At 33.7% G+C, this 22,699-nt stretch overlaps 1 protein-coding gene across 6 annotated transcripts in view; it reads left to right on the top strand.

Annotated features, from left to right (window-relative positions):
* SWT1 (SWT1 RNA endoribonuclease homolog) overlaps positions 1-22,699 on the top strand; it is a 96,444-nt gene that overhangs the window by 32,593 nt on the left and 41,152 nt on the right. For all 6 annotated transcript variants that reach the window (XM_033437976.2, XM_004275230.4, XM_033437978.2 and 3 more), the window contains 5 exons: positions 1,026-1,189; positions 2,552-2,690; positions 7,377-7,525; positions 11,173-11,360; positions 14,031-14,162. In XM_033437976.2, coding sequence (XP_033293867.1) covers positions 1,026-1,189; positions 2,552-2,690; positions 7,377-7,525; positions 11,173-11,360; positions 14,031-14,162 — 772 coding nt within the window. The remainder of the gene's footprint in view (positions 1-1,025; positions 1,190-2,551; positions 2,691-7,376; positions 7,526-11,172; positions 11,361-14,030; positions 14,163-22,699) is intronic.

The following is a 22,699-nucleotide window of genomic DNA, read 5'->3' as shown; positions in this document are numbered from 1 at the left end:
AAAAATACATCCCTCCATTTCCCTCTGTGGGAAAAATAATTATTGAAGTCTCTAAAAGCATGTGTATATGCTTCATGTATTCATATATCACATGCTACTTATTTGACCTTTTTGGTAATAAAATTTCTTTTGTCATAATATTCAAAATGGCATTTAGAGGGAGTAACAGAATATTCTAGTATATGGTTTTTCAAGGGAAACATGCGTTTGGTTTGCCCATTATATTACTCTCATTTTAAATCCTTGGTTTGTATTTGTAGAGATGTGCCCCTTAATACATTGAATTTTGCCATAAAGAAATTGCAGTTGTTTGCAGGTGTCAAAGTAGTAATTATATTGAAATAATATCAATTAAAATAATCAAAACTTATTTTAGAAGGGGAAGGAATAAAAGTGGTTCAGTCAGAGCTTTTAGTCTTTTCAAAGCAATTTATTAAATGTGAGTTGCGATTGGAAGAATATATTATCTTTGGAAGAAAACACATTTTGATCCATAGTTCTTGGTTTTCTATTATAAATAGATGCAAAGCATTATTTTAATTTTTACTTTTTTTGAAAATAATAAAATTTAAACTTTGGTTAAAATATCACACACATTTCTCAAATTTCTATTTTAGTAAAAACATTTTGTCTCCTTTTGTCAAAAGGTAAAGCTTTTGCTAATGTGATATATTTATGTTGAGTCTAAAACAACTATACTAGAAATAAATGTTTCTAAATACTGTTTTATTTTTATTTTAAAAATTATTTATTTATTTATTTTGGCTGTGCCGCATGGCTTGCGGGAGTTGCTCAACCACGGATTGAACCCCGGCCACGGCAAGTGAAAGCCTGGAATACTAACTGCTAGGCCACCAGGGAACTCCCATGAATACTGTTTCAAAAATAAAGTATTCATTTGTTTTTAGGATCAAACACTAATTATATCCATTAAATGTTTATTATTTATGGCCAAATACTAATTATATATGTAAAATATTTACTATTAGTGTCCTAAATAAAGCCTGTAACTATTTGTTTTAAAGAAGCAACACCTTTAGAGAAGAGCTGTGAGGAGGAATCTACAAACTCTGGACTGTGCATTCCACTTGAAAGCATTGTATCTGATCTTGAAAAATCTCTTGGAACAGCTTTATCTTCAATATTAGAAACAGAAATGAAAATTGCTTTTGGAAACCTTTGGATGGAGGTGATTATTTCAACTCTTAGTTGAAAATTTCCTTTTTATTGCTGAAGATTTATTACCTTATTTTAAGAAATATTACTTATATAAGATGTGTAAGCTTTATTGTAATAATCTACATCACATTATATTTTTTTCTTGAAGTTTTTGGAATAACTCTTTGAACGCTAAGTGTTGGGCATTTCCTAAAGATTAGGACTCTATTTTATCATTCATTTATTTTGAATTTTTATAGAGCAGGTTCTTATTAGTTACCTATTTTATACATATTAGTGTATACATGTCAATCCCAGTCTCCCAATTCATACTACCACCATCACCCCCACCCCCCCTTCCCCCCTTGGTGTCCATATGTTTGTTCTCTACATCTTATCATTCATTTTTTTCAGTGAACAAATATTTATTGTGTGTCTACAGCGTATCAGACACATTGCCTCCATGGAGCTTAAATTGAATTCAGAAAACCTCTCATTTTAAGTTTATTTGAGTCAAAATGTCTAGTATAGGGAATTGCCTTAGCAATATGTTTTCAGAAAGAGAAGTTAAATGTTAGCTTATGTCATGTAAATATGAGAATCAGAGTATAAATTTGATATTAGTAAAATATTTTGAATTTTCTTTAGATTCACATCTTTTCTGCAATCAGTAAAACACTACATTTGGCAATAGTGGCCTTCTTAGTTTAATGTTTGTTTGCTATTCACATTTATCATTAGGAGAAACTTTGTTTCCCATCAGTTGTATCTCTTCCAGATATTCAGTGAGGTTCTAATATTTGCCAATGTGGCTTGATTATATTATCAAGTCTTGAACCAAGATGATGAAGAATGATCAGATTCTTCTAGGAAGGTTGACGTAAATTAGATTTCATAACAGAGTCTAGGAAAGTCATTGCATATGAACGGTTCAAAAAAGGATGTGCTGACATCTTGTAGTACTAAATGATCAATCTTCTTTGTAAACATGTCTTTACAAGAGTGTAGCAAGTGTCAATTATAGTTGGCAATTTTTTTCTATATAGATTATTTTCTCTAGTTTTATGAAATAGATTGATTTCCTCATAGAAGTGACCATGTTGAAAAGTAGATCGACAACTTTTGCTGATTAGAACTATGCTTCTTCTGATTAGAACAGTGTTTTTGCACACATAGTTTCTGAAGCTATAAGGATTAATACTAATATGAATTTTACAAAAGCAATTTGCAGTGGAATCAGCGTTTTAAGATTGTGATTGGCGTTTAATAAAACATCTTTTAGTTTTAAAAGAATTCAACTATGTTTTGCCTGGAAATATATGTAGGAATTCCTAAATAGGTACTTTTAAATAATAGGAATAATAAGTAAATCAATGATGCTATTTTTTTCTAGGTGCTGTACTTGAAACCACCATGGACTCTAATACATTTATTACAGTGCTTTAGAAAACACTGGTTGGCTGTATTTGGATTAGTTGTGGAAAAGAACTTGCTTTTAACTGTTGAGAGCCTATATGAAAATCTCTCTAAAGGTTTGAATCTTTTATCTTGTCTTTGGAAGTGTTGTATTAAAGTCAGACTAATAGATATACTCCATGGAATGTGAAGATGAATTAATAAGAGATTTGTCAATTAGTTCTTAACCAGTTATACTTCTAATTTCTTAAGGAAATTTATGGCAGCTGGATGAATGGATGCAGTTCCTAGAGCTTGTAACTGTTAATTGTATCATTGTTGATGTTCCTGGATATTGTGAATATATAATTTTTAATAATGTTTGAAAACTTTTTAAAGTTTATTTAGGTATGCAAATAGAATTATGTGGATTTTTTTTCATTTCTCATCGTGTTTAACACACAAACTTTTTTTCTTTTTTTTTTTTGCAGTACGCGGGCCTGTCACTGCTGTGGCCTCTCCCATTGCAGTGCACAGGCTCCAGACGCGCAGGCTCAGCGGCCATGGCTCATGGGCCTAGCCGCTCCGCGGCATGTGGGATCTTCCCGGATCAGGGCACGAACCCGTGTCCCCTGCATCGGCAGGCGGACTCTCAACCACTGCGCCACCAGGGAAGCCCAACACACAAACTTTGACTACATTTCATGTACTAATTTAAAAAATAGTTTATCAAGGTTTCTATTTAAAATACATGGATAAGGAATAGGAAACGTTTGGCTTTGGTGCAGAGTGAATTTTAGAACCAAGACAAGACTAAAATCAACCACTTAGTTGGTAGTTTTAAAACTATGTTGCACAGAACCTTCTTGAAGTGCCTCTGGAGTTGCCACAGATTGGAGGTGGAAAGGTTGATGGGGAGCCTGATAATAGCGGGCCTTTGGCCCTCAACCCCAACTTTAGCCATTCATCTTTCTTTTGTTTGTTTATATATAGAGATTCCATGTATGATTAAAAAAGATTTTCTGCTAAGAAGCAAAAGATGCGAAAAGCTCTGGTCTAATGTTATTAAAGTCTGTGTTTTATTGATATGATTAAGGAAATAAGCCTTGAGAGGGTAAGTGATTTGTCCAAAGTGAACAACTAGATTTGTCTTGCTATACCTTTAAAAAGCAAAGTATAACCATTGTTAGGATGTTCAGTTGGTTCTTGACTGTTCTTAAACTTCTAACATGAAGTGATCTATTTTGTTTATTATTATATGTATTAGTTATATCCTGTCTACTTTTAAAAAAATAACTGGGTATATGTGAGCCTTTACATGACCACCTGAGTACAGGAGGTTTTAAGTTAGGCTTTAAGGTACAAGAGCCAGGTAATGAAGAATAAGAAAGATAGTTTTACTATAAAGCATGTGAAAATAATTGAACACCCTTGAACACAGATTTTGACACTAAGCTTCCTGGAAACTAAGATAAAACAAAAACATTCTATGGAGGGGTATGCCAGTTCTCTGTCTCTCCTCAAGTATAAACTCTTTGAAAACGTTTTACATCTTTAAAAACTTCCCCAGGGAATTTAAAGTGCCTAGTCAATACCTTATGACTTATATATGGAATAAGTCATAAGATGTAAGTCAATACCTTATGACTTATATATGAATATCTATTTTTAAAAGCTACTGATTTTTTAAAAAAAGACACACTTTCCAGGCATTGATCTTTAACTATGGAAAATATTTATTGGGATATTATTATATAAGGAATATATATATATGGAATGACATACTGGACATGTCTCCAAAGCAGTTTTACAAGATATATAGAGACATTGTCCATATCTTTTACTAGGGCCATAATTTAGTTCTATCAAAAGAGAAAGTCCATAGGGCTTCCCTGGTGGCGCAGTGGTTGAGAGTCCGCCTGCCGATGCAGGGGACACGGGTTCGTGCCCCGGTCCAGGAAGATCCCGCATGCCATGGAGCGGCTGGGCCCGTGATCCATGGCCGCTGGGCCTGCGCGTCTGGAGCCTGTGCTCCGCAACGGGAGAGGCCACAACAGTGAGAGGCCCGCATACCGAAAAAAAAAAAAAAGTCCATAAATCATCTTGAACAAGATTTTCAAAAATGGGATCTTGAACAAGATTTTCAAAAATGGGATATCTAGTTGCCATCTTCCATTTGTCCGTTTTTCCAGGGCTGGGCACTGTTTTGCTCTTACACACAGCTTAGAGGTAGTAGTCAGCAGCTCTAACTATTTCTTTCTAGTAACAAGAAAACTGAAGAGACAGTGACTGCTCCTTTTGCTAAAAACTCATTTTGAGGATTATTGTGTGCATAATTTATTGATCTTTGATCTGAAAGAATCTGATGCTTAATATTTACTGACTTGTGAAGAACACATAATAGAATTATAAAAATGCCTTCTGCTCTAAAGTAATTTTGAATTAGAAAAACTCACAGTTTATGATTTTGTTTATAATCTTTTAATAGTATCCTCAGCTGTTGAATTATACATGTGTTTAACTACAGTATACGAAGCATGTATCTTTAGATCAATTTGTAGAAAATTGTGTAGAAGATGAGTAGTAGCTTTTTCTGACTTTGTAGTCCCTGTTAACTTTAACCTAAATAATTATTGATCTTATATAAGCATTATTTCAACTATATAGATTTTATGTTGTGTCTAGGTACTGAATTGATCATTGTTATTATACTTTTGCCCATAATCTTAGTAAAGAATTCTTGTAAGACAGAAATCAAATGATTAATTCAAGGATATAAGCCTTACCAAACATAGCCTACACTGGAGAAGCACCCTTAAGAGAAGTTGTGCCCAATTTTTTTTTCTGAGGAGATTTACCTACATTCTGTCTTCTGTAGCATCTCTCATCTCTTCTTTTCCCACAGGAATTTAAACTAGTCATTGATTTAAAAAATAACTAGGGGCTTCCCTGGTGGCGCAGTGGTTGAGAGTTGGCCTGCCGATGCAGGGGACACGAGTTCGTGCCCCAGTCCGGGAAGATCCCACATGCCGCGGAGCGGCTGGGCCTGTGAGCCATGGCCGCTGAGCCTGCGCGTCCAGAACCTGTGCTCCGCAGCGGGAGGGGCCACAACAGTGAGAGGCCCGCGTACCACAAAAAAAAAATAAAATAACTAGAAGTGTTTTGTAAGGAGATAGACTGGTTGTTTGCTTGATAAAAGGGAAGCCAGAAGCTTGGCTATAACCATCACATTAGATTAGAATTTCTGAATTTGTGTAATTAATTATGAAAATCTATTTTTTATTTTCACTTAACCTTTCAATATTTCACAAGCAAATACTTGTTGTGTAAGTTATACAGAGAAACTCTTTATTTTTTTTAACTCACAGTGCCAGTGAAAAACCATGCCAGTGTTTCAGACTATAACAGAATTTCTGAAGCTGTGAGCATTAAAAGAAAACAAAACAAACACATTGTAGCATGGTTATTTTAAATGCCTTCAAAATCTATTATGTAGTATTCTGTCTTAATAATAGAAATAGGTTTTTTTCTGTTCTGAATTTTGGTGACATTAGAAAGTTATTCAACTTCATTGTTCATAACTTTTTGAATCTGAAATTATTGACACCACTTCTCCCAATTGGTTTGAGAACTTAATGCAGGCGATTTTAGTTCCTTGAGAGAAAATTGTTATATCTTTAAATTATTACTTGTAGATTAACTCACTTTGCTAATATATGGGGGAAAAAAATTCTACTAGCGTCTCTTGCCCACAGCTCACTGTTACCCAAATTGCTTACTTTTCGCTGAGGTTATATTGTGTCCAGAGAGAACACATTTTCAATAAATCTAGTATTACCTTTCATGTAATGAAGTTTGAAGGTAAATCACTACATGATAACTGAGTTGATTATGAAAGGTTCTGCATATAATTTAAGTGCTTACCGCCAAAATGTGACTCTCTGATACCTCAACAGTAATATGTATACAAACAACCTCAGTTTTGAAAATCTGTAGTTTAACTCGTTTGGTGGTTATCTCTCTTCTGAAGAGTTTAATGTTCTTTCATTTTCTTTTACTTTTTTTAAATTGAAGTATAGTTGATTTACAACATTGTGTTAGTTTCTGGTGTATAGCGGAGTGATTCAGTTATATATATATATATGCATATTCTTTTTCATATTCTTTTCCATTATGGTTTATTAAAGGGTATTGAATATAGTTCCCTGTGCTATACAGTAGGACCTTGTTGTTTGTCTATTTTATATATAGTATGTTGCACATTTTACTTTTACTTTGAAGTTGACCTTGTTGAGGGACATTCTGGAATCTGTATATAGTCTCGGTATCCAGGACCCACAAGGATAGCAAAATTCTCAATGCTCAAGTCCCTTATGTAAAATGGTATAGTATTTGTGTATAACCAACACACATTCTCCTGTATACTTTAAATCATCTCTAGATTATTTGTAATACCTAATACAATGTAAATGCTATGTAAATAGGTGCCAGTGCACAGCAAATTCAGGTTTCACTTTTTGGAACTTGATGGAACTTTGTTGCCAAATATTTTCGATTCATGGTTGATTGAATCTATAGATGTGGAACTGGTGGATATGGAGGGAAGGCTGTACAGAATACCAGAATGAACCCCAAGAACTTTGTCTAAAACTAAGTCTAATTGTTGCTTTTTACACAAGAGAGATAAATTAGGAGTAGCCTATAGGTGTAAATGCATACGCTTCTTAAATTTCATAATTATTATTACGTTGGTTTTCCAAAAACATTTTTGTGTTGTATACTCATTCTTACATATTTTTTCCTTCTTAATTTTCTGTTACCAGCTAACAATGCAGTGGATTTTACAACAGCGAAATTGCTGCTTCAGGATTCTAAAAGTTTGCTACATGCTTTCAGTACAAGGTCAAATTATGATGGTATTCTTCCACAGGCCTTTGCTCAAGTAAACAAACTACTCCAAACATTTATAGAGGTAAGATACCTTTGGAATGCCACTTAGAGTAGCTAATCACATGCGTTCTAAAAATGTATTGGGCAGACAGCAGTAGGTAAAAGATTTTAACTTATTCTAACATACTAAAAGTAAATATTAAGTGAATTGAATGGCGAGTAAGCAATCCTTATTACAAGTTATAAAACACATCCTCTTGTGGAAGCAGTGTCACAGCAGTTGTTGGGATTTTATGTTATTTCATTTATGAATAGAAGAAAGCTATGCATTGTTGCTGACTACTCATTTTTCAGTGCTCCTGACCAGTGGATCACAACATGCATCAAGATACTTTGGAAATTTTTTAAACATTCAGATGCCAAGGCCCTCTCAAATTTTACTGAATAAAACTTCTGGCAGTGGTACCCAGTAATGTTTTTGTTCTTGTTTCATGTTTTATTTTGAAATAGTTTCAAACTTACAAAAAAATTACAAGAGTAATATAAAGAATTCTCATATATATCCTTTACCCCGATTTCCCAATGTTAATATTTTATCACATTTGCTTTATTGTTTTCCCTATCTACCTGTCTACTTATCTAACCAAAATATTTTTTCTGAACTGTTTTAAGAGTATGATGCAGATATCATTCTCCTTTACCCCTAAATATTTCCATATAGTTATATCCTAAAGAATAAGGGTATGTTATGTAACTAGTATAATTAATCAGAAAATTAATATTGACATAATTATCTAACCTGCAGACCCTATTCAAACTTGCCAATCGACCTACCAATTTTTTAACAAGTCTCCTCATGTGAGTCTTACGCAGTCCACCTAGCACTGATGGCCTTTTTGCCCCTTTAAAATAACTATGGGAGTTTTGTCCCTGGTAATACTGTATTTCTACAGTCTCGTAATTTCAAATCTAGAAAATTCTGGATAGCTTATATGCCTGAAATTGCTCAAAAAACTCAGCATCACAATTACTAGGTAAGCTATTAATGGTACTTTCATCTAGTATGTATATATCATATTCTTTTTTTGAGTTATTGGCCAGGTTTTTCTCAATGATTTTTTCTGGTAACATAGGTCCCACTACTTATGAAGTAATGAAAGGATTAGATGATATTAAACTTAGTCATAGTTGGTGAGGAAAGAACTTACTTGCTTAAGAGAGTATCTTACAGAGTGAAAAAGCATCTTTTTGATAAACTCATAGGAAATATATGATAATTCTTGAGGAAATAATTGATTTAAGGGGTGAATGATCTTTTGGTTTAAGATGACCAAAACATCGGTAGTTATATTTTTCTATGGCAAGTGTGACTTTTAGAACCTTTAGTAGGGAAGAATGGACCTGGAAATGTAGGAGTTGCAGCTTGAGTACTGTACTTGAACTGTGTAGGGGAAAATACATTATCCTTTTCCCTCACAGAACTGAGCCCTGAACCCCATCTTTACTGAAACAGACATGGTGAACAAGATGAAAAGTTCACGATACTCACAGGCTTAGCAGTTTTTGAATTAAAATTATTGAGAATAAAAAAAATTAGGATTGACTGAGATAAAAATGTTAATGAATATCAAGATTCTTTCATCAATTGGAAACCTAGCAATGGGAGTTACTATGAAAATGTGATGTTAAAATTTAGTGTTGTTTATCACATAATGGTATGCCTAAGATATATTGCCTCCTTTTAAAAATATTGAATTATTACTTAGTAAGTTATTTCTTCTTGGATCCTGATTTTCCAGTTGTCACATTGGTAAGCTTCAAGAAGGCAAGTGGCAAAGAATCCAGTATTCTCATTAGTGCATTTCCCTCAACACTCGGCATTAGTCTGATTGCTTGAAACAACCTGTGTTGTTTCCACAGTTAGAGCTCTCAAGTGTTGCTTTATTTTCATGTTTGAAACAATTCATTGTCCCAAGTCAGCCAGGAACATTGTGATTTAGCTTGGGCTTTTAAAATACACTTTCAATAGGGTTTTGTTTTGTAGAACACATTAGATTTGATATATGACCTGAATACTTAGTCATGTGTCACTAACATGAGCAACAACAACAAGTAGATTACCTCCAGGAATAGAGTATCTAAATATAGTAACTATAAAAAAAAATTCCCCCTATCTGAATTTACCAAGTGTAGAAAATCTGGAAAAGAGAAATATTATTTGTTTGCTTCTGAGAAACAAAAATGGGAAGTTAAGTAGCATCATTTTCCAGATTTTTGTATAGATGGGGTGGAGAAAAGGATATATATTTTTTTCTTTTATAAGCCTTTTAACCACCATAAAAAAAAAAGACTTGCTCTTCCAGGAGATAGAATAATTAAAATAAGTCTTGTTAATAAACTTTAGGCTTGTGTGCCTCAGACTTCCCATGCTGACTAGTTGTGTTTTTACCTTCTGGTTATTTAACCTCTCTGAGCCTTAATCCTTTCTTTTGTAAAAAGAGTATAATAATCTCTGCTTCAGACCTTTCATGACAAATAAATTAATATTTGTAGAGCACTTAGTGCCTAGCACATAGTCAGTGCTATATAAGTGTTTGAAAAAGCAATCCATTTGCATAGTTGTATACACTACTGTTTGACAGCTGAGGAAAAGCACTATGTGGTGAGTAAACACATTTATTTCAGAACAAAATACATCTTTCCATTCATGTGTATTTATTAAGTTCATAATTAATGTAAGCAGGCAATTTTCTTCCTGTCTCGAAAGAAATAAAAGGGAAATATTCTCTTTATAGTTGGAGAGAGATTATAACCCCATTCATAGACTACTGAAGGTCAAATTCTGTTCATGCCTCTTAGCATCTGTGTGACCTTGCATGAGTTACTTATCCTTTCTGTGCCTCAGTTATAAAATATAGATAATCACAGATGTAATTGTGATGGTTAACTTTCTATCTATATATAAAGTTCTAAGAAAATTATAAGTAAAGTTCTTAGAAAATTCTTGTACATGAGAAATGCTAAATAAATATTAACTGTTACAGTTTTGGAAATTTCCTTTCTTTTTAATTTGATAAACATGAAACTAATAAACCATGAATAATCCATGAAGCTAACCTTTGAAATCATACTTTTATCAACAAAGGAAACCTAGAGATTTTATTTAAGTTCACAAAGAAGTTATAGTAGTGCCAAGTCAAAAAACCCAAGTTAAAATCATAGTTAAAATTTTTTTCCATTCTATCAGATATATTTTTCACCTAAGTTAATATTTTCCCCCAAGGTGATTTTTTTAAAAAATCACTTGAACCAGTAGTATCACTCTTTTACCCTGCTTAAAAATATGCTCAGATCTATTCTTAAATACTTTTAATTGGTCATGCTATTTACTGTACCATCTCCTTCCATCAACTACCAAACTTCTTAAAAGAGCAGTCTATAACAGTTGTTTCCATTTCTTTGCTCACTTATTTCTTCATCCCTTACAAGTAGAATTCTACTTCTATACTCTGTAATAAATAGATTGGAAATATTGTTTGATATAAATGGAAAAGGAAATTTTTTTTTAGCTCTGATGCTATTCTGGGAATATTCTATACATAATCAAGGACAAAGAATAATCAGCAATTCCCAGAAAGCTAGAACATTTGTAAGCAACAATTAGCATTCTTTTTCTCTCACTTACTAGTGAAGGATTAGCTGCATATTATGTAATTCTTATTTCCCCAGGTCAAGGCAAAACTTAAGCAAAATCCTTCAAAAAATACAGCGGGTAAAAGGCAAGAAGATAATTCTTTGATGAAATCTAATAACCAAGAAATCACCATTTCCTCAGGTTCTCATCTTCCCCAACCCAACAGGCATCAAGAGATCTGGTCTATCCTAGAGAATGTTTGGATTACAATATATCAAAACAGGTACTAAATTTCCAAGAATTTTTGAGTTTTAGGGTTTTCCATCATTACTCTTATTCATTAAATAGTGTTTGGGTTGTGGGTTTAACAATATAGTTTGTACTAGATTATCTTAAGGGGGCCTTTTGTCAAATTTGTACCCTTAGAAACAGTGATGCTTAACTAGGGGTGCGCATCACAATTATCTGGAGAGTTTAAAAAATGTATATGCCTAGGTTCTAAGAAGTGCTGATTCAGTAGGACTTAAGTGAAGCTGAACTAGTGCTTCTCTCCAGGTGATTCAGATGTGAAACCTTGATGAGAATCATTGCCTATATATGTCAAAACCAATGAATAGTCACCAAGATTAGCTAAACGAATTAGCAGGATACAAAGCCTTAATCAGATTTAAAATAATGTAAAGAAAACATCAGTCTGGATAAGGGAAAATTCATGTAAAATTTTTTTAAAAGGAAGATAAATACTTTTACTTAAAACGGATAAATACTTTTATTTCATACACATGAAGTATTATGGTCTTGGTAAAATGAAAAGATAGAGACCATTTGTGAGTAGTCTTTAAATAGGCTGCTGCTAGAGTAACTTAAAAAATTGTTGAAAACAACTGGTTTTAAAGTAGGCCGATGCTCCCTTCCATACTTTTCCCCAAGCCTATAGTCTTTATATAATTAATATGTTAATCTTACTACGTGCTTTGTGGTATGATTTTGTCTCGAGGGCCCAGTTTGTTGTTTTGGATTAAGATCATTTATCTGTTCTAGTTGTCTATAAGAGCAGCAAAGTAGTATTAGCACTCCACTTAAACATCTATTCTCAATCAGTCATAGATTTGGGACCCATTTTTAGTCCTTGACAACAATTAAAAATCTTTTTCAAACAAATATATAGTCTGTTATCCTAAAGAAATAACGATATCTGACATGTGAGGTAAAGAAAACATTTAAAATTTTGTATTTTCATATAAAGCAAAGGTTTTGTTTGTTTTGTCCAGTCTTAATGTATTTTTAATGTTGTGGCTTATCAGATATTTTTGTTAGCAGAAAGTTGTATATGCCAGAAATGATCACTTTAAAAATAAAGTAGTTTAAAACAATATCTAAGATATTTTACTGTTCCTTTCATTTAGAAAACATTTGAGTACTTTATGTACCTTAGAACTGACCTATAATATACATACAATTTGTGTTGGATGTTACAGAGTTCTTGGTAATTTCTGGATAATAGACTTACATTATAGTACTTCAGTAAGTGGAAATTGCTTATATTATTTTATCAGTATATAGTTGTTAAAGCCTACTTTATTGTTTCCCATGCCTTGTTGTGTACCAGAGTCACTGTAGAACTTCTCAACATATTCATGTTTGAGCCTTTCACATAGAGATGCTCATGTGAAGATCTGGTAGGCCCTATGCACAATTTTTATAAAATAAAAAAAAATTTTTATAAAACTATTATTAGAGCACCTATGCACAACCTTAAAGAGGTTGGGGTTAGCAGATGTAAGCTTTTATATATAGAATGGATAAACAACAGAGTCCTGTGATATAGCACAGAGATCTATATTCAATATCCTATGATAAACCATAATGGAAAAGAGTATAAAAAAAGAATGTACATATATGTATAACTGAATCACTGCTGTACAGCAGAAATTAACACATTGTAAATCAACTATACTTCAATAAAAAATATTGAAAAATAAAATAAAATAACAAATCTATTCACTCAGTTCTGGAGGCTAGAAAATCTGAAATCCAGGTGTCTGCAGAGTTGGTTCTTTTAGGAGGTTCTGAGGGAGAATCTATTCCATGACTGTCTCCTAGCTTCTAGTAGCTGCCAGCAGTATTTGTAGATATATCATCCCACTCTCTGCCTTTGTCTTCACATAGGGTAGTGCCCACCCTAATCCAGAATGACCTCATTTTAACTTAATTAATTACAAAGATCCTATTTTAAATAAGGCCACATTCTGAGGTTGTGGGTGAACATGAATTTTGGGGGGACACTGTTCAGCCCATACAGTATATGTTTTGATTTTTTATATGGTTGTTATTATTTGAGTACATTTTGTATACCTTAATTTTTCTGTTTCATAGATGGCATAAGCATCATTTTAATAGTTGTTTGGTCTTTCATCAGGTGGCTAATTTACTATTTATTAACACTTTTTTTATTGTTGAACATTTAGGTGATTACTAATTGTTACCCAGTTATGAATAATTATTAATATGTGATAGATTTCTAAAATTGGAATTACCAGAGTAAAATGTATGAACACTTATAACATCCAGTTTCAGCAAACTCTAAATCTGATGTCTGATTTTTTTCTTCATCCTTATGTACAGGAGTACTGTCAGTACTTACGTACTGACTTGAATATAAATTGATATTATTACTTCCCTTCCATCTCTTATGGTCTCTTAGAGTGAAACATTATTCACATAGCTTTTACAGTATTACTTTAGATTAGACCTGTATAGTTGTTGATCCATATCTTTTGCATGAATGGTAGCCTGGACATTCACAAGTTAGTCTTTTATTTCTAATTTAAATAGATTAGCATTATGAGAGAGGAGTTTTAAATATTACCTAATTTTATACACTAGAAATCGAAATACTTGAATTACACTAAATATGCATGTGTACCTACGAGCATTTTTTTCTCTATTTTAGCATGGATGTGTTTCAAAGATTGGGCTCAAATTCAGCTCTGATGTCTTCAAAAATAGCATCATTTGAAGAAGCATTTGTATATCTTCAAAAGTTAATGGAAGCTGTTAAGGTTATTCTTGAAGGAATTCAGAGGTAAATACTAATTTTAAAGTTTATTACTTTCATCTTTCTTTTAGGTTTATCAGCTTTTTCAGAGTTGCTGGGAGTCTTCCAGCAAGTTTTATAAACTAATGGCTTTTAGATTTAACTTCTTTCCCTCCCTTGCAAAGAATCCCTGTTTCTAATTTGGACCACACGAATGTTTCCACTTTTTTCCTTTCTAGGAAAAAATAGACCAGATTATAAGCTTCATAAGGAACTTTATTTTCTTTATTGCATAACTATAGCTACAAGAACAGTGCCTGACACATAATGGGCACTCAGTAGTTACTTGTTGAATGAAAAATATGTGTTAAGGTAATTATCACTGCCCTTTAAAAACAAATATATGTTAATGTTTGTAAACATGATTGATTTCATCCAATCCAGTCTCACAGTACCACAAACTGAAAAAGTTTGAGAAGCAACCTAGTTTTATGATGCTTTGAGACTTAATACATACGTGATTATTTTAAATATTTGTGATGTATATAGAAAACATAGTTCCAGAAGGGTATAGAATGGACCATACCACCTGTGTAGTGTGAAGTCAGATGTTTTCTTTTGTGGCACTGAAGAAGAATACTAAACTTAATCTTGCAATTTTTTTCTTTATATACCAAAGTTGCTTGACCTGAATTAGCATGCAGCTTGCTGACAGAAGAATACTGTTCTTTATAAATTAAAAAAACAAAATCAAAACTGATTTGATTTTAGCATGTCCAAGTTTTAAAAACTTGGATTTTTGAAACAATAGCAGCTTTTGGTTTTGTTTTCATTTCTCTTTACGGGTTTTTGGAAACTTCATCTCGTTGTTAATGCGCAGAGCATTTGTACCTCTTTTTGGATCACTTGGCTAATACGATTCTTAGAATAAAAAATTACCAAAGCTTTTTGCCACTCTTAAGTTACTAATGAATTGAAGATGTAACAGATCCCAAGACAAGTTAAGTATCATCTCTAAGTGCATGTAGTGTCTTTTTTTATTTAAGGCAATATTAAACAAGAGTAGCTCTATGAAGAAGAAATAATTCAGTTCTGATGTTAGCTATGTAAAAGCTGTTGCGCATGCTACATTGCATAAAAGCCATGCTTGACACATTACCTTTTCTACAGAAAGTAGGGATATTAGTCTGAATTCAATTACTCAACAAATGTTTATTGAGCACTGCCTGTGCTTGGCATCATGCTAGCTCTGGGGAATCAAAGATAAATGAGATGCAAACTCTGACTCCAATGAGCTTGTAGAAATAGTGCAGTCACATTGAAACAGATAATTGCAATAAAGAGTTATTGATATTTTAATAGGATTACAGGCAGTGGAGCCAGGGAGAGTCTGGGAAAAGATGAGACTGGATCGAGGTTGGAGGGGAATGACTTATAGGCTGCATAAAGCAGTTTCCACTTTATCCTGTATGCTAGTATTTCACACATCCAGAGCTGTCAATTATGTGCCTTGACAGAAGTGTTTCTGGTCCAAAAACTTCAGAAATATTGCATATTATATTACCCACTCAGAAAATCACTTTACATCCATTAATAGCTTTTATAGACTTTGCTGTAGAGAAAGCTTCTTAATTTTAGAAGCTTTAAACATATTGTTCCCTCGACCCCACCCCAGAGATTCTGATGGAATTGGTCTGAGGGTGTGCCTAGCTGTCAGGATTTTAAAAATTTCTCCAGGTGATTCTAATGTGTAGGCAGTGTTGAGAACCACTAGCCATTATGCTTAACCAGGTGTTCTCAGAGTGTGGGCACAGAACTAGCATCATCATCACCACCTGGAACTTGTTAAAAATGCAAATTCTCAAACTCTACCAGACCTCCTGAATCAGAAACTCAGGGTAGGGCCTTGCAGTCTGTGTCCTCCAGGTGATTCTGTGCAGGCTAAAGGCTGAGCACCATGGGCCTAAGTGGTGCTCAGCCCTGGTGGCCAATTCTAATCATCTGGGAGCTTAAAAAAAAAAAAGAGAGAACAATGGCTGGGTGTTGCCTTAAACCTATTCAATCTGATTCTCTGGGGGTGGGACCTGGGTGTATGCATTTTTATAAACTCCCCTGGTGAGTCTCATGTGGAGTCATGGTTGAGAAAGTATAGCATGTACTGCTTTCATGAACTGTATCTAAGGAAGTAAATACTTGAATTTTAAGGCTGATTCAGTTTTGTTAATCTTTCCTGTAAGTGTACATACCTCCAGGAATAAGAAAATGTTAGTTGTTCTGCTACTTTTTATAATGTGACCTGGAGTAAATTGTCTTGAGCCTCAGTCTTCATCTATAAAAGAGGCATAATAATGCCTTCCCAGAGCTTTTCATAAAGTTACTGTGCTTTGAAAGTCGGGTATTGGTATAACTAACCAAACCAGCGATTCTCTGTTTATTTGTTGGGGAAGATAAGAGTTCTAGATCTTATCCCAGATTTACTGAAATCACAGTATCTGTAGGTGTTTTGTAGAGGAGGGAAGTTGTATTTTTAACAGGCTTTCCAAGAGATTTATATGCAGTTGGTGGGGGACCACAGTTAAAGAAATTAATCCAACCTCCTGTAATAAATATAGTAGAACCTCTTGAGTTACCAGCAGAGGGCATTATGATTAAAAAGGTTGCCCGTTTAAGCATTCATTAATCAAGGGAAACTACTAAAATTGCAAGTTTTTTTTAAACCTTCAAACAGTGGACATTTGAAAAAAATATAGTAAAAATTAATATATATTGTTTTGTCAAGTGAATATGTGGTCTTAAAATCCTTTAAAAAACAGTCATGTTGGGGCTTCCCTGGTGGCACAGTGGTTCTATACCTAGATTTATACCTGTATGACGGGAGAGGCCACAACAGTGAGAGGCCCGCGTACCGCAAAAAAAAAACAGTCATGTTAAAGTAAGTTCAGTTAAAAAATTGGAGGTTGGCTAACTATGAGTGGATTTTTAAACGTTGAAAAATACACTCAAATTTGTAGTGACTACAAATTCATTAGTATTTTGGACGCTTACTAAAATGAAATAGTTTCATTTAGTTTTGAGATGCATGCTCAGTGAATATATGTCAACTCTATTTCTTTTTATTATAGCAGATGATTTATAGTGTTACATTAGGAATCAATAATAGATGACCTGTTAACTGGGTCCTTCAGTTAAAGAAGTGAATGAAAATGTGTTTGTTGAACTAAGAGTTTGGGCTTCTAGTTCAGATCTTTCCCATTGTAGCTGACTTCAGGCATGTCATCTACCCTCTCTAAGCTACAGTTTCTTTCCTTAGTAAGTGAGAATACTCATCTCTTCTTCACATGATGTGTACGAAGATACTTTTTAAACTGTAACATATTTACAAGCGTTAGTCTTTATTTTCTCTTTAAAGCTGATATGTTAAATTTGAAATGTTTAAAAGTGTGTTATTTCAATTTTAATAGGGGTCTAAACATGATTGCCATAAGTTAAGATTGAAAATATTGATGTAACAGTTGTTTGTTCACACAGTTATACAATTAGGAACAGAATACCTAATTTGGTAAAAGTTGAAAATGGGATTGGAATATTGCTGATTTCTATACTTTCTGCACACTTTCTTCTTGGGTAGGAGAGTGAACTTATTTGCTATTGGTTTAGAGATTGCTTCTCTCTTATCTTTCCTTTTATACATATACAGGATTAATTTGAACACTTTTGTTAATGGTTTTCTTATCTAAACACTAGTGAACTAGTCAGTACTCTTTCCATGTAAACAAAAGTGCTTTAAGATTTATTTTTTAGGGCAGTACAATCTAGTCTCATATTATACTTCAGTGAACTTACGTCTAGATTGACCAAGTTACTCTCAAGATCACAAAAACCTTTTGTTTAGTATATAAAGATTATAAAGCTTCATTTGGAGTGAAAAATTAATCGGAGAGTCCTATGGCAAATTCTAAAACTAAGAATACTTGTACATTAATCAAAAAACATTAAATGTCTTGTGCTTAGATTGACATATCTACAAAGTTAACTAAACAGGTCATGTAATCCAAATCTGAGGCATACTATAAATGTGTGCAGCTTCAACCTGAAAGATAATACTCACAACAACCATGAATGTATGTTTTTGCGTCTGTGAAGTAGATGATGAGCTGCCTGGTTTAGAAGCAGAGGAGAGGAAAGGGGAAGAGTGAGGGTAGGAAATTGCAGTCTGCCTACGTTTTATAATCATGTTTGTGTGTTTCACCTTTATAAAATAAGATTGAAATTATTAAAAAGAAAAAAAACGCAAATTGTAGCATTTGAATCCAAAACTATAACTAGACCATGCTTAAGTGTGTATATTCATTTTATCACTTGGTTTAATATGTAAAACTTTGTATTTCTGTGTCAATTTCATGAACTCTAGATTTCCAGCTCAAGTAGCCTTGGATGAAGTGGTTAAAATAATGTTTTCTCAATTTCATATTTTGAATCTTATGGGGGAGTTATCAATAACTTGGCACATTTTTGGGGGGAGGGAGCTTTTTTTATATGAGGGGATATCTCAAGTTTAATTAATTTTTATCTCTTAAGCTTAGATGATTTTTTTCTCTAGCTGTCATATTTGGTTTGATTATTTTTAAATATAGACTGAGTGCTAAATGGTGCCTTGGACACAGTCATATTCTGAGTGGACATTCATTTGTGATCATAGTACATGATTTTGCAAAATGAGACTTATGCTTGAATTTAGGAAAGGAAGATGATTAATTTTTGTCATCTTCAGATGCTTTTAGTAATCTTCAAAACCTTTGTAACCTCTGTTACATTTCTGTGGCTTTGGTTTGAAATACCTTATAGAGCTGGTTTTCTAAAACAAAACAATTATAATCACGAAACTGGGGATTTTTACATGTGTGTGTGTTATTTACATATATAAATTCTTATTAAGTCTCACAAGAAAGAATTTCCCTATTACTCTCTTACCCCATTTTAACATAAGAATGAAACATATACTGGTATAACCATACATAATTCCTGGGAAAAGGAATCCTACAATCACAGCAGTTTTTTATATCTACTAATGAATTAGTAGCTTCAAAGAGTGTGGAGTTCGCATTTGAGCGAATATTAACTTAATATTGTATGTTTTGATAGCTGACCTCTTGAGATTTTAGAAAGGTTATTTAGGGAAGGTCATCCTTTGGTTGACACAAAGATAACACTCTTTAGGCTGTTTTATAGATGAAGTTAATTGTTGAAACAAAAGTTTTTATGAAAGATGTAGAAAATAAAGATGTTAAAATTAGTGGCTTTTTAGCATCTTGACTCATTGCAATGTGCAAGATGTTCCGCCGTTGATAAAAAATTTTCCTTGTCTAGGTTAGAGAGGTTTATCCATGTTTAGGTCTGACCTACTTTCTTTGAGGCTTGGCCTTTCTACCCTTAGATAATTAGACTTCACCTTCCCTCCCCCATTAGGGTTTCCACAGATATCACTGCATCTCTTTATCAGATTTTTCATATACCCCATGTCCTGTATATCAGTCACTATGTTGAGTAAGAAAAAATAATACAACCTTTTATTTTAAAATGAAAAGGTTTAGTTGCTTCACCCTCCATGCCATCATTTTAGACCTTTTTCATAATTTATTTCATAATCAGCTCCCTAAGACTTTGACCACTTTTAGGGCAGGAACTTTGCTTACTTTTCTTCATTTTACTTTTCTATACCTAGATTTATACCTGTATGACGCATAGCAGATGGTTAAAAAAAAAAAAAAGCAGGGGAGGTGTGTTGAATGGTTGAATGAGTCTTTTATAGTCTATCTGGTGGAGGACAACTTCTTGTAGGGCTGAATGCTGCTAATAGTACTACATTATGACATTAGATCAATAGGTAATATAGAGGTTCCAAAAAAGATACAGAAGAGAGAAGCGCAAGCTATGAAAGGGTGAAGAATTAGAAAATCAGGAGGGGGCTTCCCTGGTGGCGCAGTGGTTGGGAGTCCGCCTGCCGATGCAGGGGACACGGGTTCATGCCCCGGTCTGGGAAGATCCCACATGCCACTGAGTGGCTGGGCCCACGAGCCATGGCCGCTGAGCCTGCGCGTCCGGAGCCTGTGCTCCACAATGGTAGAGGAAGAAGAAAGACTGGAACAAAGAGATTGAGGAGATAAAAAAGGTATTTGTGTCTAGAACAGATGATGGAGCCTCCAGTAATTTGCCCAAATGGCTCTTGTGGTCCCATGTTATCCTTAATTGCTTAATTCTGATCTCTCTATATCAACTATCTAAATTAGGGTTAGTAGAAGGATAGATGAGATGTAATGGAAGTGATTGAGACTTAAGGAATATAAGCAGGTGTTTCTTATATAAGACATATAATGTATATAAAATATAGACAATAAAAGCTTTTTATGGTATCTATATTGCAGTTTGATAAACACAGCTTTAACGTAACATTTATATCAAATGTATGTAATACATAATAAAATTTATATTAAATTAGCTGACAAAATATTAGGCATCCACATATTAATCTGACTGAATTATCCAACACAGCTGATATTTTTTTAACATTCCTCTTTAATGCTACTGAAGGTAATATATCACACATGACTTACGTTTTAGAATAACTAGATTTCATTTTATACATTTGAAGCTCTTATCTATGCTTCCTAGCATTTGTAATTCAAGAATAGGAAATAAGGACGTTTATTTTTATCCTAAATGTCAGCGTTGTGAGGACCTTTATTTTCATCCTAAATATCTGCGTTCTGATGCCAGTTATTCCTGCTACCCCTAAAGCATTTCTAAGTGTTGGTGTTCTTTTTAGTCAGTAAAATCCAGTTTTGGTGATGGAGTTAAATATTTCCCATCATAAACTTCTTGATCACACCAGAATCAAATATAAATGAAGATTACTTCTTGAAGATAACAAATATTTTACTTTGTTTATAAGTTGTTTTTATTTAAAATCAATACTTGAAAATTTTTCTTTTTTAGCTGATTATTTCTGCCTAATGATTTATTGATCTGATAATTTAACTAAAATTCCCTGCTATCCCTGCTATTAAGTCACCCTAAGAAATTCTAAAACTACCAAACACTACATTTTTCAGAGAAGCAGATGGGATGAATGACTGACTAAATCAGTGGGGTTAGACATCAGTAAAATAAATGAAATGGGGTGGGGGGATCAAAGGTGCTCAACAAGGGCTCTATCATAATAATTTTAACTTAAATAATAAGTATATAATAAATACATGGATAAAGCCAGATGATCAGTTCTAATTCCTTCTTACAGAGTAGTTGTACAAAAGGTTTAACATTAGAGTGTACCCTAGACTCTAAGATTAGCCTCATCTATTTTGAGAAATATCTTCTTGTGCCTCTAAAGAACTTTTAACACTGTAGTAGACCAACCATCTGCCCATAGTGAGAAGTGATGCAATCAATGTTCTCAAGGCTGTTTCTAGTAATATAAAAGGTTGAGTCCAACTCAGGACAATGTTTTCTCCCTAGAAGATAACTCAGTAAACATTTATTATACATCAGAAACCCCTGGAATTATGTTACATTTTGATGGTCCAATCCTTGTCAATAAGGCATAATAAACCTTCAAGAATCAACATATACTTACCCATTAGTAATAATGTAACTGGAACTGTAAGTTGTAGATTTTCCAATTAATGTTTCATTTTTGCTAACATTAAGATAGATTATGTTTTGACAGCACATAGCTATATATTTTCCCCAACTTGATTGTTGAGCTAAGACAAATAAGTAAAATCATCAAAAGTATATTTTTATATTAAAGATAGTAATTTATGCAGATTTTATTTAAACTTGAGAACGTAGATGAAAAAGTGTGAGTACTTTTGTACAGCATTGGAGTGTAAGGTAGTATAAAGAATGTATCAGTCTTCTTTAAAAGGATTTGTATCCACTTACTAGGGTGACTCTATCCTAGAAAAAGTGAAATACTCAGACCTTTTGGGGGGTTACTAGATACTGACTCTGAGTTAATACTAATCTCCGGGGACCTAAAATTTCACTGTAGTTGGAGAAATGATCAGGGAAACAGATCTACCTTGATTAATAAGCAGTGACTACTGGTTTGTTTGGAAACTTGGAAAAAACAGAATTTGAGGATTGGTGACAGGAAGTCTAGAGGAGAGATGTGTGGATGGGCATCTTGTAATGGGCACATGTGTCCCATGTGAATACTCATCAAAGACTACCCACTGCAGTGGAGACTCTCAGTAGTCAAATGGACAAGATCAGCTGTCCTGTGGATGTCAGTCACCCTCTTCCCCTAGCCACCCCAGTGTTTGGTCAGTGATCTCATATGCAAAGGGACAATAAATAGCAGCCTGGATAACATGAGCTCAAACGTGGGACTTCCCCTTAGAAGGCTGCTCCGGATGCTACCACTGCTGAGAGCCCAAACTGCCAACAGCTGAGGCAAATGCTAAGCAGTCTATAAGGCACCATTCCCTAGGGTACCATCAAGCCACTAGTGGCAGTGATTCAGACCCCTTCCATCATGAAGGGGGCAGTGATTTGTCCTCACTGGAATAGACACCTCTTTTAAA

Source organism: Orcinus orca, chromosome 1, assembly GCF_937001465.1.
Source record: "Orcinus orca chromosome 1, mOrcOrc1.1, whole genome shotgun sequence".
Classification (NCBI taxonomy): Eukaryota; Metazoa; Chordata; class Mammalia; order Artiodactyla; family Delphinidae; genus Orcinus; species Orcinus orca.
Note: the sequence above shows the minus strand (reverse complement) of the source record. Positions and strands in the feature narration are given on the sequence as shown.